Source organism: Penicillium coprophilum, assembly GCF_028826855.1.
Source record: "Penicillium coprophilum strain IBT 35676 chromosome Unknown utg000004l_segment0_segment0, whole genome shotgun sequence".
NCBI lineage: Eukaryota > Fungi > Ascomycota > Eurotiomycetes > Eurotiales > Aspergillaceae > Penicillium > Penicillium coprophilum.
Window position 1 is genome coordinate 4,486,795 of NW_026622723.1, and position 21,936 is coordinate 4,508,730.

At 48.8% G+C, this 21,936-nt stretch overlaps 8 protein-coding genes across 8 annotated transcripts; 4 read left to right on the forward strand and 4 right to left on the reverse strand.

The window, feature by feature from the left end:
• Positions 1 to 264: 264 nt before the first annotated feature.
• On the forward strand, positions 265 to 1,861 carry N7500_006132 (copper fist DNA-binding domain-containing protein; the record flags this gene model as incomplete). The annotated part of the gene is made up of 2 exons (XM_056677276.1): positions 265 to 340; positions 393 to 1,861. The coding sequence occupies 2 exons, from the start codon at positions 265 to 267 to the stop codon at positions 1,859 to 1,861; spliced, it is 1,545 nt and encodes a 514-aa protein (XP_056532276.1).
• A 3,613-nt stretch (positions 1,862 to 5,474) lies between these two features.
• Positions 5,475 to 6,459, reverse strand: N7500_006133 (Zn(II)2Cys6 transcription factor domain-containing protein; the record flags this gene model as incomplete). Its single annotated transcript, XM_056677277.1, has 3 exons — positions 5,475 to 6,210; positions 6,267 to 6,423; positions 6,447 to 6,459. The coding sequence occupies 3 exons, from the start codon at positions 6,457 to 6,459 to the stop codon at positions 5,475 to 5,477; spliced, it is 906 nt and encodes a 301-aa protein (XP_056532277.1).
• Positions 6,460 to 7,135: 676 nt separating this feature from the next.
• N7500_006134 (endonuclease/exonuclease/phosphatase family protein) lies at positions 7,136 to 8,161 on the forward strand (the record flags this gene model as incomplete). Its single annotated transcript, XM_056677278.1, has 1 exon — positions 7,136 to 8,161. The coding sequence occupies one exon, from the start codon at positions 7,136 to 7,138 to the stop codon at positions 8,159 to 8,161; it is 1,026 nt and encodes a 341-aa protein (XP_056532278.1).
• A 536-nt stretch (positions 8,162 to 8,697) lies between these two features.
• N7500_006135 (putative alanine aminotransferase) lies at positions 8,698 to 10,619 on the reverse strand (the record flags this gene model as incomplete). Its single annotated transcript, XM_056677279.1, has 3 exons — positions 8,698 to 8,952; positions 9,007 to 10,259; positions 10,496 to 10,619. 3 exons carry the CDS (start codon positions 10,617 to 10,619, stop codon positions 8,698 to 8,700), a joined length of 1,632 nt encoding a protein of 543 aa, XP_056532279.1.
• Positions 10,620 to 11,191: 572 nt separating this feature from the next.
• Positions 11,192 to 12,791, reverse strand: N7500_006136 (proteasome regulatory particle lid subunit RPN7; the record flags this gene model as incomplete). Its single annotated transcript, XM_056677280.1, has 3 exons — positions 11,192 to 11,384; positions 11,440 to 12,266; positions 12,330 to 12,791. The coding sequence occupies 3 exons, from the start codon at positions 12,789 to 12,791 to the stop codon at positions 11,192 to 11,194; spliced, it is 1,482 nt and encodes a 493-aa protein (XP_056532280.1).
• A 1,452-nt stretch (positions 12,792 to 14,243) lies between these two features.
• Positions 14,244 to 16,057, forward strand: N7500_006137 (putative MFS phospholipid transporter (Git1); the record flags this gene model as incomplete). The annotated part of the gene is made up of 6 exons (XM_056677281.1): positions 14,244 to 14,417; positions 14,517 to 15,115; positions 15,165 to 15,183; positions 15,248 to 15,558; positions 15,621 to 15,891; positions 15,944 to 16,057. The coding sequence occupies 6 exons, from the start codon at positions 14,244 to 14,246 to the stop codon at positions 16,055 to 16,057; spliced, it is 1,488 nt and encodes a 495-aa protein (XP_056532281.1).
• Positions 16,058 to 17,532: 1,475 nt separating this feature from the next.
• On the forward strand, positions 17,533 to 18,503 carry N7500_006138 (PEX11 family protein; the record flags this gene model as incomplete). The annotated part of the gene is made up of 3 exons (XM_056677282.1): positions 17,533 to 17,599; positions 17,794 to 18,271; positions 18,332 to 18,503. 3 exons carry the CDS (start codon positions 17,533 to 17,535, stop codon positions 18,501 to 18,503), a joined length of 717 nt encoding a protein of 238 aa, XP_056532282.1.
• Positions 18,504 to 20,529: 2,026 nt separating this feature from the next.
• On the reverse strand, positions 20,530 to 21,600 carry N7500_006139 (CAZyme family CE10; the record flags this gene model as incomplete). The annotated part of the gene is made up of 1 exon (XM_056677283.1): positions 20,530 to 21,600. One exon carries the CDS (start codon positions 21,598 to 21,600, stop codon positions 20,530 to 20,532), a length of 1,071 nt encoding a protein of 356 aa, XP_056532283.1.
• Positions 21,601 to 21,936: the final 336 nt, after the last annotated feature.

Here is a 21,936-nt window from a genome sequence, read left to right on the forward strand (position 1 = left end):
ATCGAAGACTGTGCGGTGGCTCTCAACGGCATTTTTACACTAGTCCGGCGTTCTGTGAACTCCTCGCATTGGGACCTTCGACTACACGACTATACCCTTTCATTTTGTTTTACTCGGACCGACCTCTTAAAGCGGTCGTTGCCAATCGCCTTGACGGCTTGATATATTGGTCTTTGCAACCAATCTCTTTTATTTCAATACTTCGATTTTCTTTGATATCCTTCGCGAATCATCGCATGTGTACCTTCCAGTAACACCGCAGCGATGCTCATCGATGGTGAAAAGTATGCTTGTGAAGCTTGCGTCCGGGGTCACCGAGTCAGCAGCTGTCACCACAGCGGTACGCCAATCTTAATCATCGTCCAATGAATCACTATGCTAATTCTCCTTAGACCGCCAATTGACCCACATCAACAAAAAAGGCCGCCCAGTCTCTCAATGTGCTCACTGCCGCGGCCTACGCAAGTCTCGGACAACTCACACCCAGTGTGATTGCGGTGACAAGAAGAAGAAGGAAGACTGCCATACCGGCGTTGCCCATGGTCGCTGTGGCTGCTGCCATGGCCAGCGCTGCACCTGTGCACTCAAAAAGGAACACCTGGATACCGTGCCCGAAACAGGTCTTCCCTTCTCTCCACCCCCGCTTACAATTGAGACCCCTCGGAAACCCCCTCTGACGTCTACCAAATCGGAATCGACGCTCACGATTTTCCGCGACGGTCATCATAAACCCGCTCACAAGCATAATGACATGGCCCACAAATGTGGATTGCCTTATACGATCCCACGATCGCATACCATCCACCACCCAGCCGACTTACCTCGTCGGTCCGTGGATCATTTGCCGCTCGGCCAGTCGGCCTTCATCAAGGAACCCCTTAATCTCTCCGAATTCGCCACATCACAACAGACGTCGCAAAATGGTTCTCCCAACAGCGCGCTTGGCTCGGGTGCCGAAGACGATTATAATCCTCCCCCTCGTGATCACTTGTACATCGACAATTTCGCTACGCCAGCACCGCCCGCTCCGTCAATAGACCGGCCCCATGATGTGCTGTCAAACCCAACATCTACCCCCGCAACCATGGACAAATTCCCTCTGGATCAGATTGTCACTAGCGTTCCTCCCCTTGACATCTCCTCTTTCGCCTCCTTCCCGACCACGAGCACCAACTCTCCCATCACCTGTATGGCATTCCAAGAACCTTACCAAGAATGTTATTTTACCTCTCCAGACTCCGACATGCCCCTGGGGTCTGCTGGCATTGGTGCTCCCTCGGTTGACTGGTCAAGTTTCCCTCTATACTCCGACGTGCCCGCTGCAAATAGCACGCAAGCTCCTTCATATGCTAGCTTTGATTATAACGCCTATCCCTCGGGTCTCCCGCCGCCCTCGTCATCCGGGGACATCTCCGAGGTTGACGAATTTGGACCGCTTCCGGGTTTGGGTCATGCTAGCAATGACATGCACGATCTGCACAGCGTAAGCGAAGCTTCTGATATGGAACATTTCCGTGTCAGCTCTGCCTCCTCATTGGTCGGTCTACCTCAGGCGCGTCTCCTGTCATCCAATGACTTGGAATCGATCAACATCGACGACTTCCTCAAGTCGACTAATGAGTCCACCGCTGCCCTCGAGCACCGGCTGCAAGCCAGCATGAGCATGGAGCCAAAACCAGTCCCTGCCCAGGATATCTACACCATGTCACAGATCCCATTGTACAAGCCTATGACGTCGGCCCCGATTACCAGTGCGCCTTCGCCGCCGTCGGACTCCGTTCCTATCTGGCCTGGTCTTTTCGATGCTGGGTCCACTTCGCCCATTGACGACAACTTTTTCCAACAAAACTGGGCTCAGTAAAAAAAAAAATAAACGGTGCTCGTTTATCCTTGCTTATCTTCTCTTCCTCTTTTACTTCCTTCGTCCTGGGGCTTGCTCTCTTGTGGCAATCAACCACCACCTCTACACCGTCTTCACGACCTTGATGAGAGATGATGATAAATGCCTGATTTGTCCTGTTCAATTAGCCAGTCTAGATTCCTTCCTCGATAGCCATTTAATCTAGAAGGGTTTGCGATTTGGACACTTGCACGTGCCTGTACATTCTTTTGCTTTGGCTTCCGTACACGCTTGCTTTTACTTTTGCCTTGCATTCTCGCTGATGTATAGAATATTCTCTATTTGTTCTGTTTTTACATGTACAATGACTCGGGCGGTCCATGTCCATACCACTTGCCTCCGGACAACGATACCCAGATACGTGCACAATGCGGATCAATACAGACCCCAATATTTGCCTTTGAATTTCCATCACCCTGTACCCCATATTTTATTATATAGGGCCGCACAGAACGCTAGCTGATATACCCCAAGCCGATGATATCACGAATCAATTGCCTATCAACTAGGTAACGCAATTTAATACCAACTATGCTACCCCCTGTATTCATCAACACTAGTAGCAATCACCCGGCCCGGAGTCGATCGAATGCGAAGAGGATCCCGGTCAGGCGGGATCTAGCGGTGAGAAAATCCAAGCTACACCCACTGTGGCCCTCAGCTGCCTCATCAGATCGACTCCTGGATTGGTCAAGGTAAATCGTCTAGCCCTAATACCCAACGACCGAGTTACACCTTAATCCTTCACCCTGATCCTTCACCCTGAGACATCTACAAGAGCCTTCCCCAACTTCTGAAACAGGGAAACGGTCTCGACATCGCACAAGGAAATTTACAATACCAAAGAAACAGATTACACACTACTCCGTACCGAGTACGACATTACATAGTATATCACACTACTCCACACTAAACCAGAACTAAGCGTATCCATGCTTCCATATCAGCTATGTACTACATACTAATGTACATATACATACCCCCTACAATAGTTTGGGTATCCCAGAGCAAAGCCCATCCATGCACAATACCGTGCAAGGAAGACCCCTGTACCAACGCCAACCCATAGCTAAGCATTAGCCAAGACCACGCAAGTCAGGACGTGGAGCACGAGGTGCGGTGTGACTACTGTATGCTGCACCTTGCTGTACGATCAGGTGTTGCGTGTTCGATGGAGTGTGAGTGGGTCTGATGTCGATGGCCGGTAACCGAAACCATAGTGTAAGGTGTATGTGAGTGGGTGGATTTGTTTATACGCCTTGCATATGTGGATGGGTCTTGAGTTAGGGATGATGTGCGACGTGCTTGTTGGGATTAGGAAACTGTTGTGGATTTGGATAGATCTAGAAGGATGAATCTAGAAGAATAGACTTAGCAGGATATAGTTCTATTGGTTCTCTGAGGTCATAAATAATTCGGTGTATGTTTTTGTCGTGACTTTTATTTTTGTCTACATACCTCGGAAGGACGGAATCTCACCGCTTCTTTGCTTCTCTTGTGTCACAGGACATGTCAGATTGAGGTATGATGTATATATTTGGTGCTGGGTTATGTGCTAATATCAATCCGGTTGTTGGGATGGAATGCAGATGGGTACTAGGTATCTCCTAGAACACACTCGGACAAGGAATGGAGTTCGGTCTTAGCTCGCTGGTTGAAATAAGGGGTTATCAAGTGGAAGAATAATGGCCCCTGTATGTTCTCTAATGAGTTGGATAAATTATCCCAAGCTGCATATCAGGCTCAAACGCTTAAAGTCTTTGGTTATTACCTGATTGTCTTTGGCTGTCTCTTTTTAGGGTTGCAGTGGGCCCAGCAGAGATCAATCCCTCCCTCTTCCTCATATATATCTTTCCATTATCGTATAAAAAGCGACTCAAGCCACCACGACAGCTAATTCTACCCTGGCCCAGATATTTATGTGTTGGCCAAAGACGATGGATTGGTGATGGCTCGATTGCAGAGAGGGCGAGTCCTACGACATTGACCAAACTATCTAAAATACCCATTGCTCTCATGCCTACATCTTCTGAAACCACCGAGTGTTATTCTGATGGGACATCTACTTCGAGCTTTGCGTGATGTATCGAACAATCGTAGTTTTCAAAATAGCCGCAACTTCCTCAGGTTATAAATATCCCAGGTCAAGCGCAGACTGCTCCTCTCTTCTCCCTTTCTCTCCTCGCGTGAATCTACAATATTATCCAAAAGTAAGTAATACCTATTCTCTATAGTGACAGCCGAGGGAGAAAGAATCACGTAGACACACAGTTCAGAGGTATCTCTGAACCGTTGCCCAAGCTTAACTCTCCATTTGAAAACACCGAATCACCTGTTGACCTGATCCAATATACAGCAACTCAGAATATCCAAAGCCTCTGACCGAAGCGAGGAAAAATTGAGATAGATGACACTTATACCCTTGGTGCAGCATTGATGACTACAATAGTAAATACAGCCATACAAGGAATCTCCATAGCAGAAAGTCTTAGAGAGAACCTGGGCGTGGTTTGGCTACGGCCTGGCCGCGTAGACATTGTGTGCCTGCATCTCCTATTGTATTTATCAGCGCTGGACCAATGGTATAGGTCATCATATCTAGAACTCCTTCTAGCAGAAGTAGGGTGCTGCTTCCATATTTGGATTTGGACGCCTAGTCAAAGATAGTTCCCACGATATCGAAATCCGAGGGTCGATACTGGGGCAGACAGCGTATGCGTTGAAGGGTACCAAGCTTGACTCATCAAATTATCCAAGTATTCCACTACTAATTCCAAGATTATAAAAATAGATATACCTATGGATACTATATCAAATAGTAAAAGCTCCTGCATGAACTCTGAATTCGGCATCGGGAAACTATAGGATCAACGTCAGGATTTGCGGTCATCTTCGAAAACACCAAATATTTGCAAACGAATGAACTCTGACATTTTCATACAAAAGCACAGATAAAAAGCCACTAGGCATTTGGGTGTTGGCCCGCAGATTCAGGCTAATTTACGTGATATTGGTGATGTAGCGTGCATAGATAACGAAATACTACATCTCAACAAACCCTGGAAGGTTACCTCTCTGCGCCTGGGCAATAATCAAGGCTTATCTATGTGGTAATATCACTTACCATCCATAATATATGTGAGCACTAAGCTCGCTATCGCCATCTTGCTGATATCGACGGAAGGTAGTCGTTAAATCGCCCACGTATTATCATAATTCCGAGGGGGTGGTATGACCCTAGAAAATATATTACTAAACCATCATAATTTGTGAACAAGCCCAGGCAGATGTTCAAGCAATTATATCGCCGAGCAGAATCCGGTCGGCAAGCTCATTGCGATAAATCGCTCAGCTATACGAGTGATGCTAGCATTACTCGTTTTCTTTTATTTCCCGTCTTTATACAAACAATAGGGTATATGTGGTCTCATAAAGATCGACTTGCGTCGGTATCCTGGTCTTGCTCTCCTTACGATACTGATCTCGTCCAAGAACTGGATACTAGCAATGTCCACTAGAAATACCGTAAAAGACAAGTAACATGAATCACCAGAGCATTTGCAAGTGGCATAAGCTATTGGGATTTAGCAGCGTCGAGATTGCGATTTTGCCGTTCAAACGCTTCGACCATACATCGAAGCGAGCTAACTGATACTGGTCTGGGTACTCGGCCTTGCAGTCGGTTCCAATTCGGAGCTCGTTCGATAGGCATAGGTCCATGCGTGCCATCTTGCTCAGACGAAGAAATATCGCAGATCAGCTTGTAACCATACTTGAAATGCATTTGTGCCTCAGGGTATTTGTTCTCCAAGCAGCAGATAGAGGTGAAAAGAATGCTAAGGGTAAGAACCCGCCACCAGCCCTCGGGTGAGTATGACTTGAGTAGGTTCTGGACGGCTAGGTTATAGTGGAGAAGGGTATGAACATTGTCAGGCGTTGTAGACGTGCCAACGGGTACAGTAGAAACAGCAGATTCGTGAGCGGACGCGAGACTGATGATGGCGTGCCAGATGGCTCCGTCAAGGTAACAGGCTCTGGGAATCTCTGCCTTCCAAAATGTAGGATCAAAGACGCCTCCTAGCATAGGTGCTGTTACATCCACGAAGAAACGGAAGCTGCGCAGTTCCCTGGGCTTTTTGTCAGGGAGAGGCGGGATAGGGTTGGGTACAGCTTGAAGGGCCCAAGTCGGAGGGTTGTGTGGCTTTGAGAGCTCAGCGGCTGATATAGTCACAAAACTGTCGCATTTTCGGCCGGTAGATACACATTGTGTGCATGCCGGCCTCATGCCGTCGCAAGGTACTTTCCGAGTCCTATCAATGGTGGGTTGGTTAGAGCTCGTCGCTACGCACAGTTTCCGGGAGCGTACCTGCAGGTACCGCACCCATTTCTACCGCTGATGTGTTGGGCTCGTTTAGCCTTAGTGTTTGCGACTCGTGGCTGACTGTCGTCGGCCCTGTGGGCTGTAGTGGGGACCACAATATTGGCCGAGCTCTCGGTAGGTTGCTCTTCTAGCTTCGAGGTGACTTGCAAGTATTGAAACTTGAACCGTCGGGCTCCATTGTTGACACACGGAATCCCTGCGCGAATACACCGCGAACATTTGGGTTTTAACTCATCACACTTCTTTTTTGCTGTCGACACCCCTCACAGGCTCGACTTGATGGAACGCCGGGCATTGAACGGTTGCATACGAGTTTCTGTTCAGGGGGCTCTGCCGAGCGAGGCAAGGCACTAAGATGTGCGGGTAGATAAAGGCTTGGTTCCTGTCTCCGATATTGGCCCCTGAGGGTCTGTTGCAGTTCCTAGTAGGGACCGTGCGACAGGAAGGGTTGTGGGGGCCATTTGTCGTCACTGAAGGACTTGTCAATCTCAACCCTTTTCTCTTACCTTTCCTATGGATATTTGGGGTAATGTATCGAGCAGCAGATAGTCATCTCCAGCTCACTGCCATTGGAGTGATATTCGACCACCGGCGAGTTCCTCATCAGGCCTTGATGTCCTTGCATCAAAGCATGAGATAGTCGCTTTTTCCCGCTTTCTTCACTGCTCTTTTAACTACAAAAGACCAGTAAACTATGAATGTGATGATTTCTACATATTATCACTTCACCCCTGTCACTCCAGCCTGAGGCCTAATGCTTAACTAATCCTAAGGCTACCCCGAGGCCCGGGCAAACCTTCCCAGGACATACACCTCATCAGGCAACCTTGGAAGTAATCAACCTCATCATCATCATGGATATCTACGCACGCGTTCGGACAAGCATAGCGTCCTGGAAACACGACACACCCCTTCCAACTGACCTATCAGCGGATCCAAAATTCCAGTCCTGGCACCAGTTCAACCCCAACTCCAAGCAGTGGGATCCAGTAAGCGCGAATGAAAATGCAGAAGAACCCCACACCGATGGAGCATCATCCGATCTAGTACTATTGACATGGAATATCGACGCACTATCCGAGCGGACGCAAGAACGCGTCACTGAAATTCTCACATTCATCACTCAGCTGAATACCAAGGTCGACGTGATATTCCTGCAAGAAGTTTCACAGCGTGCTTTGCGACTGATCTTGAGCGATGAACGTATCGGCGAATCGTGGTTCTCGAGTGAACATGAGAACTCGCCAACAAGACATTCGTTCACGACAATGACATTAGTTTCCAAAACACGGTTTCGATCACCAAGCTCCGGAATAAGCAGGTTCGCTCTAGGGCCTGTGTGGAGGGTAGCTTTCCCTAGTCACTTTGGAAGAGATGTGCTATTCTGTGATCTCTTCATTTCTTCACCTACAGACGCTTCTTCTACCACACGAGTACGGCTTGCAAACGTTCATTTGGATTCATTGCCGATCAAACCTTCGCACAGACCCAAGCAACTCTCTATTGTCTCCTCTTTTCTGCGTAGTGCAGGCCGCGGGCTGGTTGCTGGTGACTTCAACCCGGTTCTTGAGGAAGATGCCGTTCTCATAGAGTCCAATGGACTTACAGATGCCTGGATAGCCCTTCGTGCCGAAGAACCTGGGTATACATGGGGAGCTGATGGGAAGCAGCGATTTCCGCCAAATCGGATGGACAGAGTTGCGCTGCTTGGTCTCAAAGCGCGTGGAATTGAAATATTGGAGGCTCAGCGAGTGGGGGAGTCAGATGAAGAACAGAACCCTCAAACTGACACGAATACCCCCGAGTCCCAGGAGACTCAGTCTACAGTCACGCTTTGGAGCGATCATCATGGTTTGCTTTGTTCTTTCGGCCTTGAGTGAATAGTGATATTTGCTGCACCTGATATTTGCACTATCTTGATCGGATGGAACAAACGCTTTGTCACCCTTTTTTTTACCGCTAATACCCCCGGCTACTCCCCCTCTTCTCTCATTTGTTTACCTTCATCAGAAGATGACATCAAGGACGGGGACAGGAGGACCGAGATAGAAGAAATTGCTAGTAATCAATGAAGTAAAATTCATTCTCTATAAGAGGAAAGAAATATACAGGACCCAAATCAAACAGAACGATGCAAATGTATACCGTTATTCAAAATGCGATGCATAAGTGTCTCAGAGGAGTATCCAAAAATGAGAATCGAAGATAGCAAGCCCAATAGAGTCAGTAGTCTATAGGTGTCAAGGGCGAACCAATTCCAAATCCATATGCAAATTCAAATATTCCGAACATTGCGTCGTAGAGGGGTATGAACATATCGATATATAAATGGAAGCCGATCCATCTCATATATACGTGAAACAGGTGGCGATGGACGGCCAGTTCACATTTATATACCTTTATGCATTTTAAATGTTCAGCGGTACTTTTCCAAGAACTCGGAGTGGAACTTGACGATGCGCTCAACCCAGTCGGTGCCAGGGGCAAGGAAGGTTGTGCGGAAGTGGAGGGTGTTCTCCTTCTGGCCGAAGCCAGAGCCGGGGACGACGCAGACACCGGTGGCATCCAAAAGGGCCAAGCAGTAGTACTCATCGGCGGCGCGGCCCTCGGCAGCGGCGGCGTCAATGGCCTTTTGGGGGAGGTGAATAGTGGGGAAGAGGTACATAGCACCCTGTTGAGATGATTAGCAAATGTCTAACGATGTGAGCAAGCTTGTAATACATACCTGGGGCTCCTGGAGCTCAACACCCTCCATGCGCTGGAAGGCGTTGAACAGGGAATGGGCGCGCTCGCGCAGACCTTCCGAGATGGAGTTGTACTCCTTTTGGTAGAGCGGGTAGCTAGGATCGCCCTCGAGGGGAGGGTTGACCATGCACTCGAGCAGGCACTGTGAGACGACCGGCGGGCACAGGCCAATGCTGACGAGCTTGTAGATCTGCTCCTGGACAAGGGGGTCGAAGCCAGCAAGCTCGAAGTAGCCACCGCGGTGACCGCACTCACCGACCATACCCTTGGAGATACTGTGAAGTGAGACCAGCTCGACGTCGTCGTACTTGCCGGGTTGCTCCTGCTGAAGCTGGCGAAGACGCTTCTTGAAGGAGACGAACTCGCCCTTGAAAACGTTGGTTTGGTACACCTCATCGGCGATGACCACCAAGTTCTCCGCGGCAGCGACATCAAGGACCTTCTTGATGTCGTCGGCGCTCAGGGAGGCACCGGTAGGGTTACCAGGGTTGATGACAACAATGGCGCGCACATCGGTGCCGGCGGCCTTGGCCTCCTCCATGGACTTGAGGATGGCGTTGACGTCAGTACCCCATGCCTTATCCTCCTCGAGAAGGTAAGGAACGCAGCGAGCATTCAACAGCGTCAAGCTTGCAGTGTAAAGAGGGTACTGGGGAATAGGGACCAGGATACCGGCCTTGGGATCGTTGCAGATGACATTCAGCATGGTGCTCACACCAGACGAGGCACCACTGGTCAGGAACAGGTCCTGAGGGTTGGCAGGGAAGCCATCACGTTTCTCAATGAACTTGGCAACGCTGTCCCGGATACCCGGTGCACCCTGGCTGTGACTGTAGGCACCAACGCTCTGAACATTGGCCAAAAGGGCCTGGGCACGGTCAATCACATCCTGCTTGTATCCAAATGACTCCTTGAGGACCTCGGGGTTCTTCAACAACAAGGGGTTCTCGACGAGACTGAGGACCTGGCGGAAGAAGGTGATGGGCTTTTGGTCGAGCTGTTGGGGGTTACCGATGTTGGCAAAAATGACGCTTTCAAAAGGCAGGGACTTGTCGCCATCGTTCAGACGCTGGCGGTAGGCCTCAGCCTTGACGGCCAATTCACCGCGCACGGCGTATTTGGCCTCCTTGACTTGCTGGTTGATGTTGTCGACGTTGAGACATTTGCGGGTCTGGACGGCCGAGAGGGTGCGCTTAGCGGTAAATGAGACGGTGGTTTGAGTCATGATGGGCTCTGTGTTAACCCGAAAGAGGTTAGTCAGGTCTGGGATGAAGAGACTATGTAGTATCCCTGAAGGTGGGAGGACAATCAAGTATATAAAGGTTGCCGAGAAATTGAGATTGCAACTGGCAATGGGAAGATATGGCCAAGACAAGGAGTCACACCATAAAATGAGGTAAAAAGCCAACGCCAAAGGATTGCGGAGGTCCCAACTATGTAAGCTGGGGTGATATCGGGATCTCACGTACCTGATCTAGCGGAGAGACACCCCGCAGCGCCACGTGCGGCCGGGCGATGTAGGAGGCCATTAGGGCCAAGCGCCCGTAGCGGAGAGGCCCGCATGCTGGATGCGAGCTTATATTGCCAGGACATTTTGACGGATGGTCAATCAAAGATTGGATTGATCAATTAAACAAAGTCCTTTTGGACACCGCCGTCGTGCTTATTCTGCGCTCGGGAGAAGAAGGAGGAAAAAAAATATCTCTGGCCATTGGGCGGTGAGCCACTGACTCAGCATTTCCCCACAAGCCGATTACGATAAGGATGTTTGCGATATCAGACATTTGGAGACACCGGCGGGAGATGCGGCTACAGAGGATTTGGTCCATGAGAATGAAAACTATGCGTATACAGCGTACACATCCCAATTGGAGGATCATCCACGTTCATGCATGATAACATGATCGGCGACGATCATTTTCCGAGGGAAAGTCAGACTGGTTGCCCGATGCTGAGCGATTTTCCGCTGCCCCGTGCGGGTAAAAGGATTTACTTTTTTTTTTGTCAGGGGATGGATCATGTCATGGTGTGGCATGTTATAGGAATTATGGTGTCAATGCGTTCAAGGACACACACAGTAAGATTCTCCATTCAGGCATACATAGTTGATCATAGGTTGTAGTTTTGAGGTCTAAAATGCCTCCCAAGTCCGTAGATGTACCACTTTAACTTCGCTCACTTCCCCGGAGACGCACAGCTTGGCCGTACTTCTGAATCTTGGTGATCAGAGAGTCACCGTGCTTCACCACATCGGCATATTGCTTGTTCTTGTCATCTGGTCGATTCGTCTCGATGATACCATTGACACGATCGATGGTGCATGCGATGCGGTTGTTCGAAATGAACTTGGCAAGATCCCTGTGATTACGGTCAGCAAATGACTTGATATTTGAAGAAATTCGACAGCACATACCGGTCCAAATAGTCCACCGTCACACCGAAGTCGTTAGCCATACCACTCAATCCCACCACACGGTAGCTCTGAAGAAGCTGCTGGTAAGCGCGCAGCCGCATTTCACGAACGAACCAAGCCCGGTGCTCATGCAGATATCGGTCTTGTGTCAGGAACTGATCCTCAACGGCTGCGAGTGCCTTGAAGAACGAGCGGTAGTTACCGTTATAGAGACTGGTGACCAGGTTCGCGAGCGGGGCGAAATCAACTGGCACCTCAGCCTCTATCGGTGCACCGGAGCCGGTTGAGAAAGAGGAGATGTTGACAGCGGTCTTGGCACCGGCGGGTGTGGGCAGTGACGCCGTTGCATCCTTCATCTCCTCATCCCGGGCACCTGGACCTGAGGAGATTTCCCCACTCAGTGCAGCCAATTGGTCTTCCCCGGAGCCAAGGATGGCCTTAATCTCTGGTGCATCCACTACCTTAGCCTTGAAGTCCACACGCTTGAGGGACAATGATCCCGCAAGCACCGAGTAAATCACTAGCGAAGAATAGCTGCAAAGTTCGTAGCTTGTGAATGTAGACAGACTGTCGAGGAGAAGAGGAGCAGCAAGGCTGTAGGAACGAATGGTGAGTAAATGTAATCCCTTGTATGCCTTGAGACGGTTTCTACGGTCCCAGTCTCCACCACTCTCCACCAAGGTCTCTGCTCGCTCAATGGTCTTGTTCACAAACAAAAGGTCGCCGAAAAAGAGTCCAATGCGGAGCATGGCCATCACCAGATCAATCTTGGTGCCGAGGAATCCGGTCTTTTCGAGGAGGGCTTCGTGCGATTCAAGTGCTTTGTCCTATTAGAATAGTGGTGTCAGCTAGCACACTCAAGAAGCTTGATAAACAATATGAATCCTCACCTTATCTCCCACACGAGCCCAGAACTCGGCTCGCTTCCCACGCGCAGCTTGTACCTCGGTCTCCCCAGCAGCCTCTTCTGCGTCATCTTCCTCCTTCTGGAAGGTCTCCAGTTCTTTCTTGTTATCCTCCAGTAGAGACTGGTAGAGATTCTCATCCCAAGGGAAATCAAACTTGAGCGGTGTTTTGCGAGATGCAAGAAGATTGGACGTGATGAGAGGCTTTGTTGAGTTGCCATTTTGTGGGAGCTGTGTTACGCCCTCGCCGGAGTTGTTCAAGATGCCTTCGGTAGGATGGGCGAGATGCCGATAGAAGGGAGCCATTTTTTGCTCCACGATAACATCTTGGAGTTTCTTCAATGATGATTGCTGGACGGCTGGAGCGCATGCTGGGTTGGAGAGGTTGAAGACATGTTGGGCGATAGAGAGGTTAGGGAACTTGATGTATTGCGGATCAGACCCCATGATGACGATGGGGAGCTGGAGATGCTGACCGGAGTAGCACGAGAGAAGAAAAAAGACGATGCAATAGAGCAGGGAGAGGATGGAAGCTGGTGATGTTGGGGATGAGATCAAGCCAGGTGCATCACCGTAATCCGAGCTCAGCTGGCGGAAAGTTCTTCCGTGCCGAGCCTTAGTCTTCGCCCTTCGAACGTCAAGACCAGTCTTGTATGAGATTCGGCCGCATCAGCGTTCAACATATATTTCTTCTTCTATACAAAAGAAATATCTGCACCTCTAGATTTCGCTATTGGGGGATTATATGCTTGCAATACCTTGTGTACTCTGGTTTATAATAGTCACATTAGATCAAGGTCGACCGAAGACATTGTACGTACTTCCTGGGAATACCGTATGTTGATTTTATCCAAGAAAGGCTTTGGTAAACGAACTTCAACTACGGAGTACATGTGCTCCCGTCAAGGCTCAAGCCGAAGACTTAAGCCCGAAGATTCACGGCCTGATATTCCACGAACTTAAGGCTGAACCATTATGAAAATGGTTCCAAATTATCTTGGCCCGAGCATATCACTACTTTAGGGAGTTGGTTCCAAATGCAATCCTTCGAAAACCTTTTCATTTCAATGTTCGAGACTATTGGCCACTTGACGTCTGTAGATTCTCCATAAAACCAGTTCAGTCAAAATCCGGCAGGTGGTTCCAGCCCCCAATCCCAATGGGGTAACTACCAAAGCACGGGCTATATACGATTGCCCATTTCTTCTCGTATCAACATCCACATCCTTGACACTTCGAATGGATGGACCTGTCTGATATAGATGGGAAACCACGTGTTCACTGTCATACTGATATCAAGTCTTCTGCCTGGAATTCTCGGAGTAGCCGACTTTTTTTTATGGCAGACTGCAACATACCCCGACCGGCTTTTCTAGTCCGACACACCATTGGCTGGAGAATCGCCCTTGATATTTACTATGTCTATCATTGGCCTATACATCTTAACAAGCTGAAATCCCCAAAGCTAAATGCTTAGAATGATCAAGCTCGGCGGCTGGGTCCCACCAGATTCCAATACTTGGCCAAATACCGGCCTCTGCACTCTCTGATAGGTACCTGGTACTTATCCCCATGCGCCTTAGATTGATGCTGTTCCCGAGCAATCTTGATGTTTTTTTTATTAATATTTCTTTTTAATATATATATTTTTTAATTGTCTAGCATTTTTTTCCTCCTATGGGCTCTTTATCTTTTTTCACTGCTTCAAATCTCTTCTTTCTCCTCGCTTTCAGAGTGAAAACGCTCCTACTCGATCGACGCGACTCTTGTTATCGTGATCCGGTGACACAGTAACTGTGCATTGGTCTCGTGCCGACTTTACTACCCCTTTCACGCTCAAGCTCGCCGCGTGATTCATCATAGCAAAAGTTTTTGTTGCTACTTCTCAGCACGATCGCAATGGCAGAGCCTCAGTCCTACTCCAAGGAGATGCCTGAGAAGGGCGCGCATCCCCTCGAGGAGCAGCCTGTTGAGCTAGCACCCCTTGACGAGATCAAAAAGGGTCGCTGGGAGCGTAGTTGGCCCACTATTGCCTGTGGTGCTGGTCTGTTTTCTGATGGCTACTTGAATGCGGTATGTTGGGTTTCATGTAGCCCCGCAGCTATACTATTCCACATGAATGTGCAGCTTGGCGAATGTTCATTCATGGCTTACTAACACACTTGTATCTAGATCATTGGTCCTGTCGGTACCATGCTCCAAAAAATCTACGGGGATGGATACACCAACTCGACAGCCCAACAGAATGTCTCTTCGATTGTTTTTGCCGGCACTGTTGTGGGTATGCTGCTATTTGGCTACACTAGTGATCACTGGTCACGCAAATGGTCTTTGATGATCTCCACTATTATCCTGTTTGTCTTTGCAGCTCTCGGTGCTGGCTCATATGGAGCTGGCGGTAGCCTGGGTGGCATGCTTGCTGCTTTGACGGCCTACCGTTTCTTCTTGGGGGTTGGAATCGGCGGAGAATACCCTGCTGGATCAGTAGGCGCGGCGGAGAATACTGGAGAGCTCAAGCAAGGTCATCGCAATCGTTGGTTTGTGATGTTTACCAACTTCCAGATTGATTTCGGTTTCGTGGTTGCTGCTTTGGTGTCCATGATTCTGGTCTTGATCTTCACTGAGAAGCATCTGCATGCTTGCTGGCGTGTGGCTCTGGGGCTGGGAGTAATCCCTCCTCTGAGTCTAATGTACCTCCGACTGAAGTTGAATGAGCCCGAGGAGTTCACCCGGGAGCGCATGCATAAGTTTCCCATCCTGCTGATCATCAAGTGAGTACGACATTCCCCAGTACATTAACTCGTTGGCTAACAAGTTCAGATTCTATTGGAAACGTTTGGTACGAACCCCGTCTACATGCTGCCCCTACCAGCGTGAACTGACCAACTGACTGGGTGTGATAGGCTGTTGTTTCTATTATCTGGTTCCTTTACGACTTTTCTGCCTACAGCTTCGGTATTTATTCTTCTGCTTGGCTATCGATTATCTTAGGTGACAACGCTCCCTTGTGGAAGAGTTTCGGTTGGTCTACCTTGGTCAATTCTTTCTATATTCCAGGTTCCGCCCTTGGAGCTTTCATGAGCGACTGGATTGGCCCTCGCTACACCCTTGCCATTGGTGTTGGGCTCCAGGGCATCATCGGGTTCATCATGGCCGGATGTTACAAATGGCTTGCGACCCCGGAAAACGTGGCAGCCTTCGTTGTTGTATTCGGGTTAGTTTACCAACGGAGTTCTTCGAATTTACCCATTGTCAATGCTAATACTGTGAGAACAGAATCTTCTCTGCCCTCGGTGAGATGGGACCTGGCGACAACATCGGTCTCTGCGCCGCCAAGACTAGCGCGACTGCTATCCGTGGCCAATACTACTCATATGCTGCTGCTTTCGGGAAAATCGGAGCTTTTGTGGGCGCCTATGTGATTCCAGTCATCCAAAAGAACGCACCCAACCCAATCCGCGCAGGCCAGGACCCATTCTTCGTCTCCAGCGCACTGTGTATTTTGGCCGCATTCATGGCCATTTTCATGTTGCCGCAGATTAACCAGGTCTGTATTACTGGATATGGAGTCCATTGTTGATGTGCTGACTTTTTCTCAGGACACCATCACTTTCGAGGATGCTAGGTTCCGCGACTATCTCCAGGCTAATGGCTACGATACCACGACAATGGGCGATCGCAACCGCCAGACCGAAACTCGCGTACAAGAGTAACTTGGTCACCCAATCACTAACCCCACTGCGCCCGACACATATTTGCTCACCCTTTGGGGCTATTGTCTTCCAACCAGCCCTGCTTAATTACGGACTCCACCCATACGCGACAATGCACAATCAGTAATATCAACGAGGAATTTCCATCAATGCGACAGCGACTACCCAACCCTTGCGACCTAAGATATCCGACCCCCTGCCCCTGCGACGTGGCCCATGAATGTATCAGAGACTCGCGGGCATATCCTGCCTAATCTGCTGGTGATTAGGCTAGGTGGCGCATTTTGCTGGACAAAAGATGAGCTCCTGGCTTGTATGATAAACAATTTAATAAGTGGGCACTACAATGTTGCCCACATAACCAGATACATAAAATGGCTCCCACACTAGAGATCGAGACTTTGAGCTTGTTTTACAAACTCCACTTACCTTGCCACTGCCTTTTGTTTCATTTGGTATTCCCGTGTTTTTCAACTACTTGTGATAATATTTCAAATGCGAATGCTCATGGTTCCGGTGTCCATCCAAGATACCCGGGCGACCTTGGAGAAGTTCCAACAACCTTAGCATTGGCCACTGATCTATAAAGCATCCGAAGACTCATTTTACCCACTGTATCTACCATTTAGATCTCAGTGGACTAGCGCATACAGTGATATCAAATGCCGGATAGAACTACATCAGTGTTGCAGTTTGTGAATTCCGCCAATCTCTATTTTTCGCCGATATACCCCGGAATTGCTCTGAAACCGCACGATCCACTTTCAAATATTGTAAATCCAATCTTGCGATGCCTCTTGCCTCTAAGAGCAGATCCGAGGTACTCCGTACTCGATATAGTAAAAGAAACACAGATTCCTTCCACTTTCCTATTGACGACAGAGTTTTTGATAGCCATCATCAAGAGGGTCTGCTAGAAGGGTTATAGTACGGTATCCGGGAGAGCATGGGAAGAAGAATCCATTTGACTGGCCTAGGATGTAATCTGGTCAAGGACCACTATGACAAGAGTGCTTGGTTCAATGTTGATATCTATTTGGTCCCGGAAATTGGAACTAGACAAAATTTGGATATAAGGTGCGAAGGGATCTTCAATGTCGAGGATAAAAGCGATAAAATGTGAGATTATACAGATCTTATAACTCTTCGAATATATGTAGACTCACGTGAAAAGGAACAAGCCGAGTGCACATGCGCATTGAACGATCAAACCAGAGATCAAGCATTTCGTAGTATTTCAAGGGATTTCATACGACTCAGGCCAAAAAGGTCCTTGAATGCTGTATTAATGGTAAATACCATTACATCTTACCTCCGGATCTCCCCCCACACGCACGAGTTCAGCCGAGGTCGGTCCTCCGGCTCCATACGCCGGTCAATTACCGACTCCCCTTTCCTTATGAACTATCACATTTAATTCTTGATATCCTCCATCCTCAGGTGTTTGAAGCTTTTCATCCATTTCCAACACAAAAATGGTCGCCAACACTCTCATCTACCACCCTGCGCTGGCGCACTGGCTCCGCTTCGTCGCGACAACCGGTAAGTGATGACATCCCCAAACTCCAAAAAGCAACCTCCCAGTTTCTCTACGCGTGCACGAACAAAACACTCCCATTTTGCATCGCAACTGCGGCAAAATACCCCTATGTGACGAACACTCGGCCGAGAAACTCAGCTGAGCTCTCCCCCGCCCTTATCCGAGCATTCAAGCTAACCGTATACGCAATCGATAGTCGGCCGCGACAAGCTCCTCCGCACAATCCAATACTTCTCCCGCTTCTACGCGTGGTACCTATACAGGACGAACAAGCCGCAGTCCGCGATCGACCCTTACAATGCCGTGAAGAAGCAGTTCGGCACGACTCGCAAGATTATGCGTATCGGCAAATTCCTCGAGCATCTCAAGGCCGCCGCTATTGCCTTTGATAACAAGAACCCCGTTGACCCCGTTCTGCGCTACTTGGCCATCGGCCGTCAGCTCGGTTATGCCGGTTACCTGACCCTCGACGCCGTCACAGTCATTGATGCGATCGGCATTCGGAAGCTGGCTTCCGCCAAGCGGCTACAGGATTCCGCCTACCGCTCCTGGGGCGCTGGTTTGATTTTCAGCGCCGTGGCTGGTGTTTACACTCTTGTTCGTCTCCAGGAGAAGGAGAAGACTATTGACCGCAAGGAGGGTGAGGGTGTTGTGGAGGCTAAGAAGATTGAGAAGTATGGATTCTTGCTTAATACCCGAATGAAAACTGGATGGTATGCTAACACTGTTGTTAGGGAGCGCTCTGCTGCCCGGATACAGCTCATCTCCGATGTTTGCGATCTGGCCGCGCCCTTGTCTGCCGTTGGTATCGTAAACCTCGACGATGGCCTCGTCGGTATCGCAGGTACCGTCAGCAGTTTGATCGGTGTTTGGTCCCAGTGGCGCAAGACCGCTGTTCCCGTTTAAGTAGTGTATGGTCAGCCCTTGATGAAGTTGGAGGTTAGCGACCCTCTACTTGGGTGATTTCGGGACCCCCGGGCCCAAATGGGAACGAGACGAGGAGGTATCCTTATTGCGCATTCTATATCCTGATGGTTGTTCTTTTCTCTTACGACCAGTCCTATATCTTTTTTTTTTTTTCATTTCAGGGAAATGTCTTCACGTCGTTTCTTTTGTTTTCGTACATAACAATCGCACTTGGTTTCGGATAGATTTGAGTTCATTCCCGTTGTCATATTATTCCTATGAACATATTGATATCCAAGTTCCGCCCTGCCTCATCCTCATGTTATCGCTACTGCACGCAGTCTCATCTCCGATATCATTCATCCGGAACATTCAAATGCATCCTGGCATATTCGAAAGGGTATGATTTAAACAGGGCAGGTCTAGTGAGGTTAGTATAAGCTCACACAGAAATAATGCAGAATCAACTCACAGCACCGCAGGCGCCACAGCTCTTGCCGGAGCCATCAGTGGCGACACCGCACTTGGGGCAGGCAGCGTGTCCGTTCATTGTGAATGAAGTAGGTCTGACAGAGAGTTAGTAACCACCAAGGTCCTCGGGAGATGCAGACAAGACATAGTCCGTACATTTCAAGTAATTTGAAGAATCGCAAATGTGTGAGAAGTCAAGTAGATTGGGAAAATTGCTGACTTTTCTACCCCGCCTGACTGGCTGCCCCGCTAAGGGTCATTTGTTCAGTGGCACATGATTCGATAGCCCTGAAGTGTCACGTACATGCAGTCTATTGACAGATGATCGTTAATAGGTCTGGATAGAGAGACCTTAAAGCACCTTGGAATGGCTTGACTTGGTATCCCGTTTGTTGGTCTCAGAATCTATGCAATCTAGATGCGAATGGAAAGCAAACATATCCCCTACATGAAATGTCTAGTGATAGAACTAGACAAATAGTATTTTTACAAGTAAGCTCGTGCATTGCTCCTTTGGGATACATATAGTTTGGATACATGCCAGACAAATACCTGCAGTTATCCATCCACGTTTGAAGTTCATCGACAACATCTCCACCGTCCTACTGGCCATTGCTATCCACGATTGAACTGACTGACTTGATTCCCAACGACCGGGCGACTGTCCTTATTAACAGGGTCTGGACACAGTCACTTTAGAGACTAAGAGCCGCATATAATGGGGCCACAGCTGCTCAGTCAACAACTGGACGCACTGAGAACGTCCACTCGCTATCGCCTACCATGAAGCTGCTCGACTACAATCATCAGCCAAGGTGATACCCACGTCACGGACACCATCTCAAGCAGTCCAGATTGCTGTGCAGTATAAAAGCAAGGCCGACTATATTAGAGTGAGAGCAGTAATACTCGACATATGATTCGACAAGTTGACTAATTTTTCGCATTGGGAGACTGGGACTGAATAATGACCTTCATAAAAGTCCATACTCCATCTTCCGCTCGTCAGTGATATTGACAAGCCATCTAAGCAAACCAATCGTGATAGTAAGAGTATGCATTATACAATTCACCTCCCTCGTGACCTTGAGCCTGGCATACTGTCAGTCAGCCGATGCCACTCAAAAGTTGGTCTGACGTTACCAAAGCTTTAAAGTAATCTATCATTTTATTCTCTTACTCAATCCAAGTCCTTTATCTCGCTAAAAGACTCTTAGAGAATGTGTCGGCAGAATCAAAATCTACCTAGGGGACCCTACCCTGGACCCTAGAAATAATCATATTTCTCGGCATAGGATCACCATGAAAGATCCCCGCGAGATGAATGTCCTCGAGTATATCCCTGAGCTTCTACAGGTACTCCGATGAGAAACTGGAAAGGTCTATTGACTGCATGTTCGGGACATATTCAGCCGTGGGTTGTAAAAACATCCCAAGGCCGCATAAGCGGCCGCTACCCTTGTGTTCTTTTTTTTCCAAAAGGAATTCGGGGAAGGGTATATGTTGCCGCAAGGGTAATAATGTAGTATGTAAAGAATCAACTTGGTGAATCATCTCAATCCACCTTCCACATCATCTTCAACTGTTTAATAGCATCCGCATACATTCTCTCACGCTTTTGACTTCCCTTCCAAAAAGACGGCTTCTTGTCGAACCCATGCACAACATCCTCAACTACAAACCCACCTACACTCGCCGTCCTCCCTTCCTCAACAAACCCACCAAGCCTTTCCCGAAACGTATTCCCCTCAACAAGCAACTGATCCCACCCACAAGTATAAATCGCGACAGCATGTGGATACGCCGCAGACAATAGAGATGCAGGCGCCAGACCAGGTGAAAGAAAAGGATGCGACATATCCACCCGATCTGTGCCAGGCCGTTTCGGCAGTCCCGCAGCGACAAGATATGAATTGTCAAAGAAATTGAACATCGAAGGGGAGATCATTGATTTCTGTGCGGCGATAGGATTCGTAGCATTGCGCTGTATCCGCGTTCGTGTCCAATCTGTACTGGGGTAGAATACAACCAATCCAGCCAATGCTATCTCCCCGCGTAGCGATGTCCAGCGCTTTTTCTGTAATTCCTCATGAAGCCGGAATGGTACTGCCAGAGCGAGGTTACCACCTGCGCTGAATCCGCTGAGCACAAAGCGCGTTTTGTCAAGGTTGTATTTCTGGGCTTGTTGCCATAGCCATAGTATTGCATCGACGCCGTCTTCCAGGGCGACGGGGAAGGGATGTTCAGGTGCTAGACGGTAATCGAGGCTGACCACTACTGTGTCTGGGTAGGCTTTTAGCACGTATCCAGCCCAGCGGGCATCGTCGAGAGCGTGGCCGATTGAGAAGCCACCGCCGTGGAAATTTATGAGGACGGGGCGGGGCGGGATTGGCTTTGTTTGCTTACGGGGTGAGAGGGGGTTTGAGGGTGCTGTGAAGAAGTAGAGCTGGATCGATCCTGGAGCTTTGCTTATTTTTGAGGGAATGGCGATGTCGATGCTTGGCCTTGGGGGAAGGGGCCAGGAGAGGTATCGGTCTAGTAGGGAGAGAAGGCTTGAGAGTATGCGGTATCTGTGGGCCTTGTTGCTGAGTGTGGCGCGGGATGGAGGGGGCGAGGTGGATGCCATGTTTTATTTGGACGTTTTCTTTGTGAAAAGGAAAGAATGGACGATACGTCTTGTTTATATGGACGAATGATGTAAGTTATTAGTCACTCAGGGCGGGACCTGAATGATCTCTGTCTGATTTTAAACTCAACTGGAAATAGTACGCATTGGGTGTTGATATTAAAAGCAAATTTTTTGTAGGGTGCCCATAACCCCAATGGTGGTAGTATATGACGGTTAGACACATTGTGGAGTCACATCTGGCCCAGGGGTGGAACCAGCTACCAAGTTGCAATCCATGATAGGTACCTAAGTAGTGGGCATGAGTTTGATGAATCTATCGCTAACAGCCTAAGT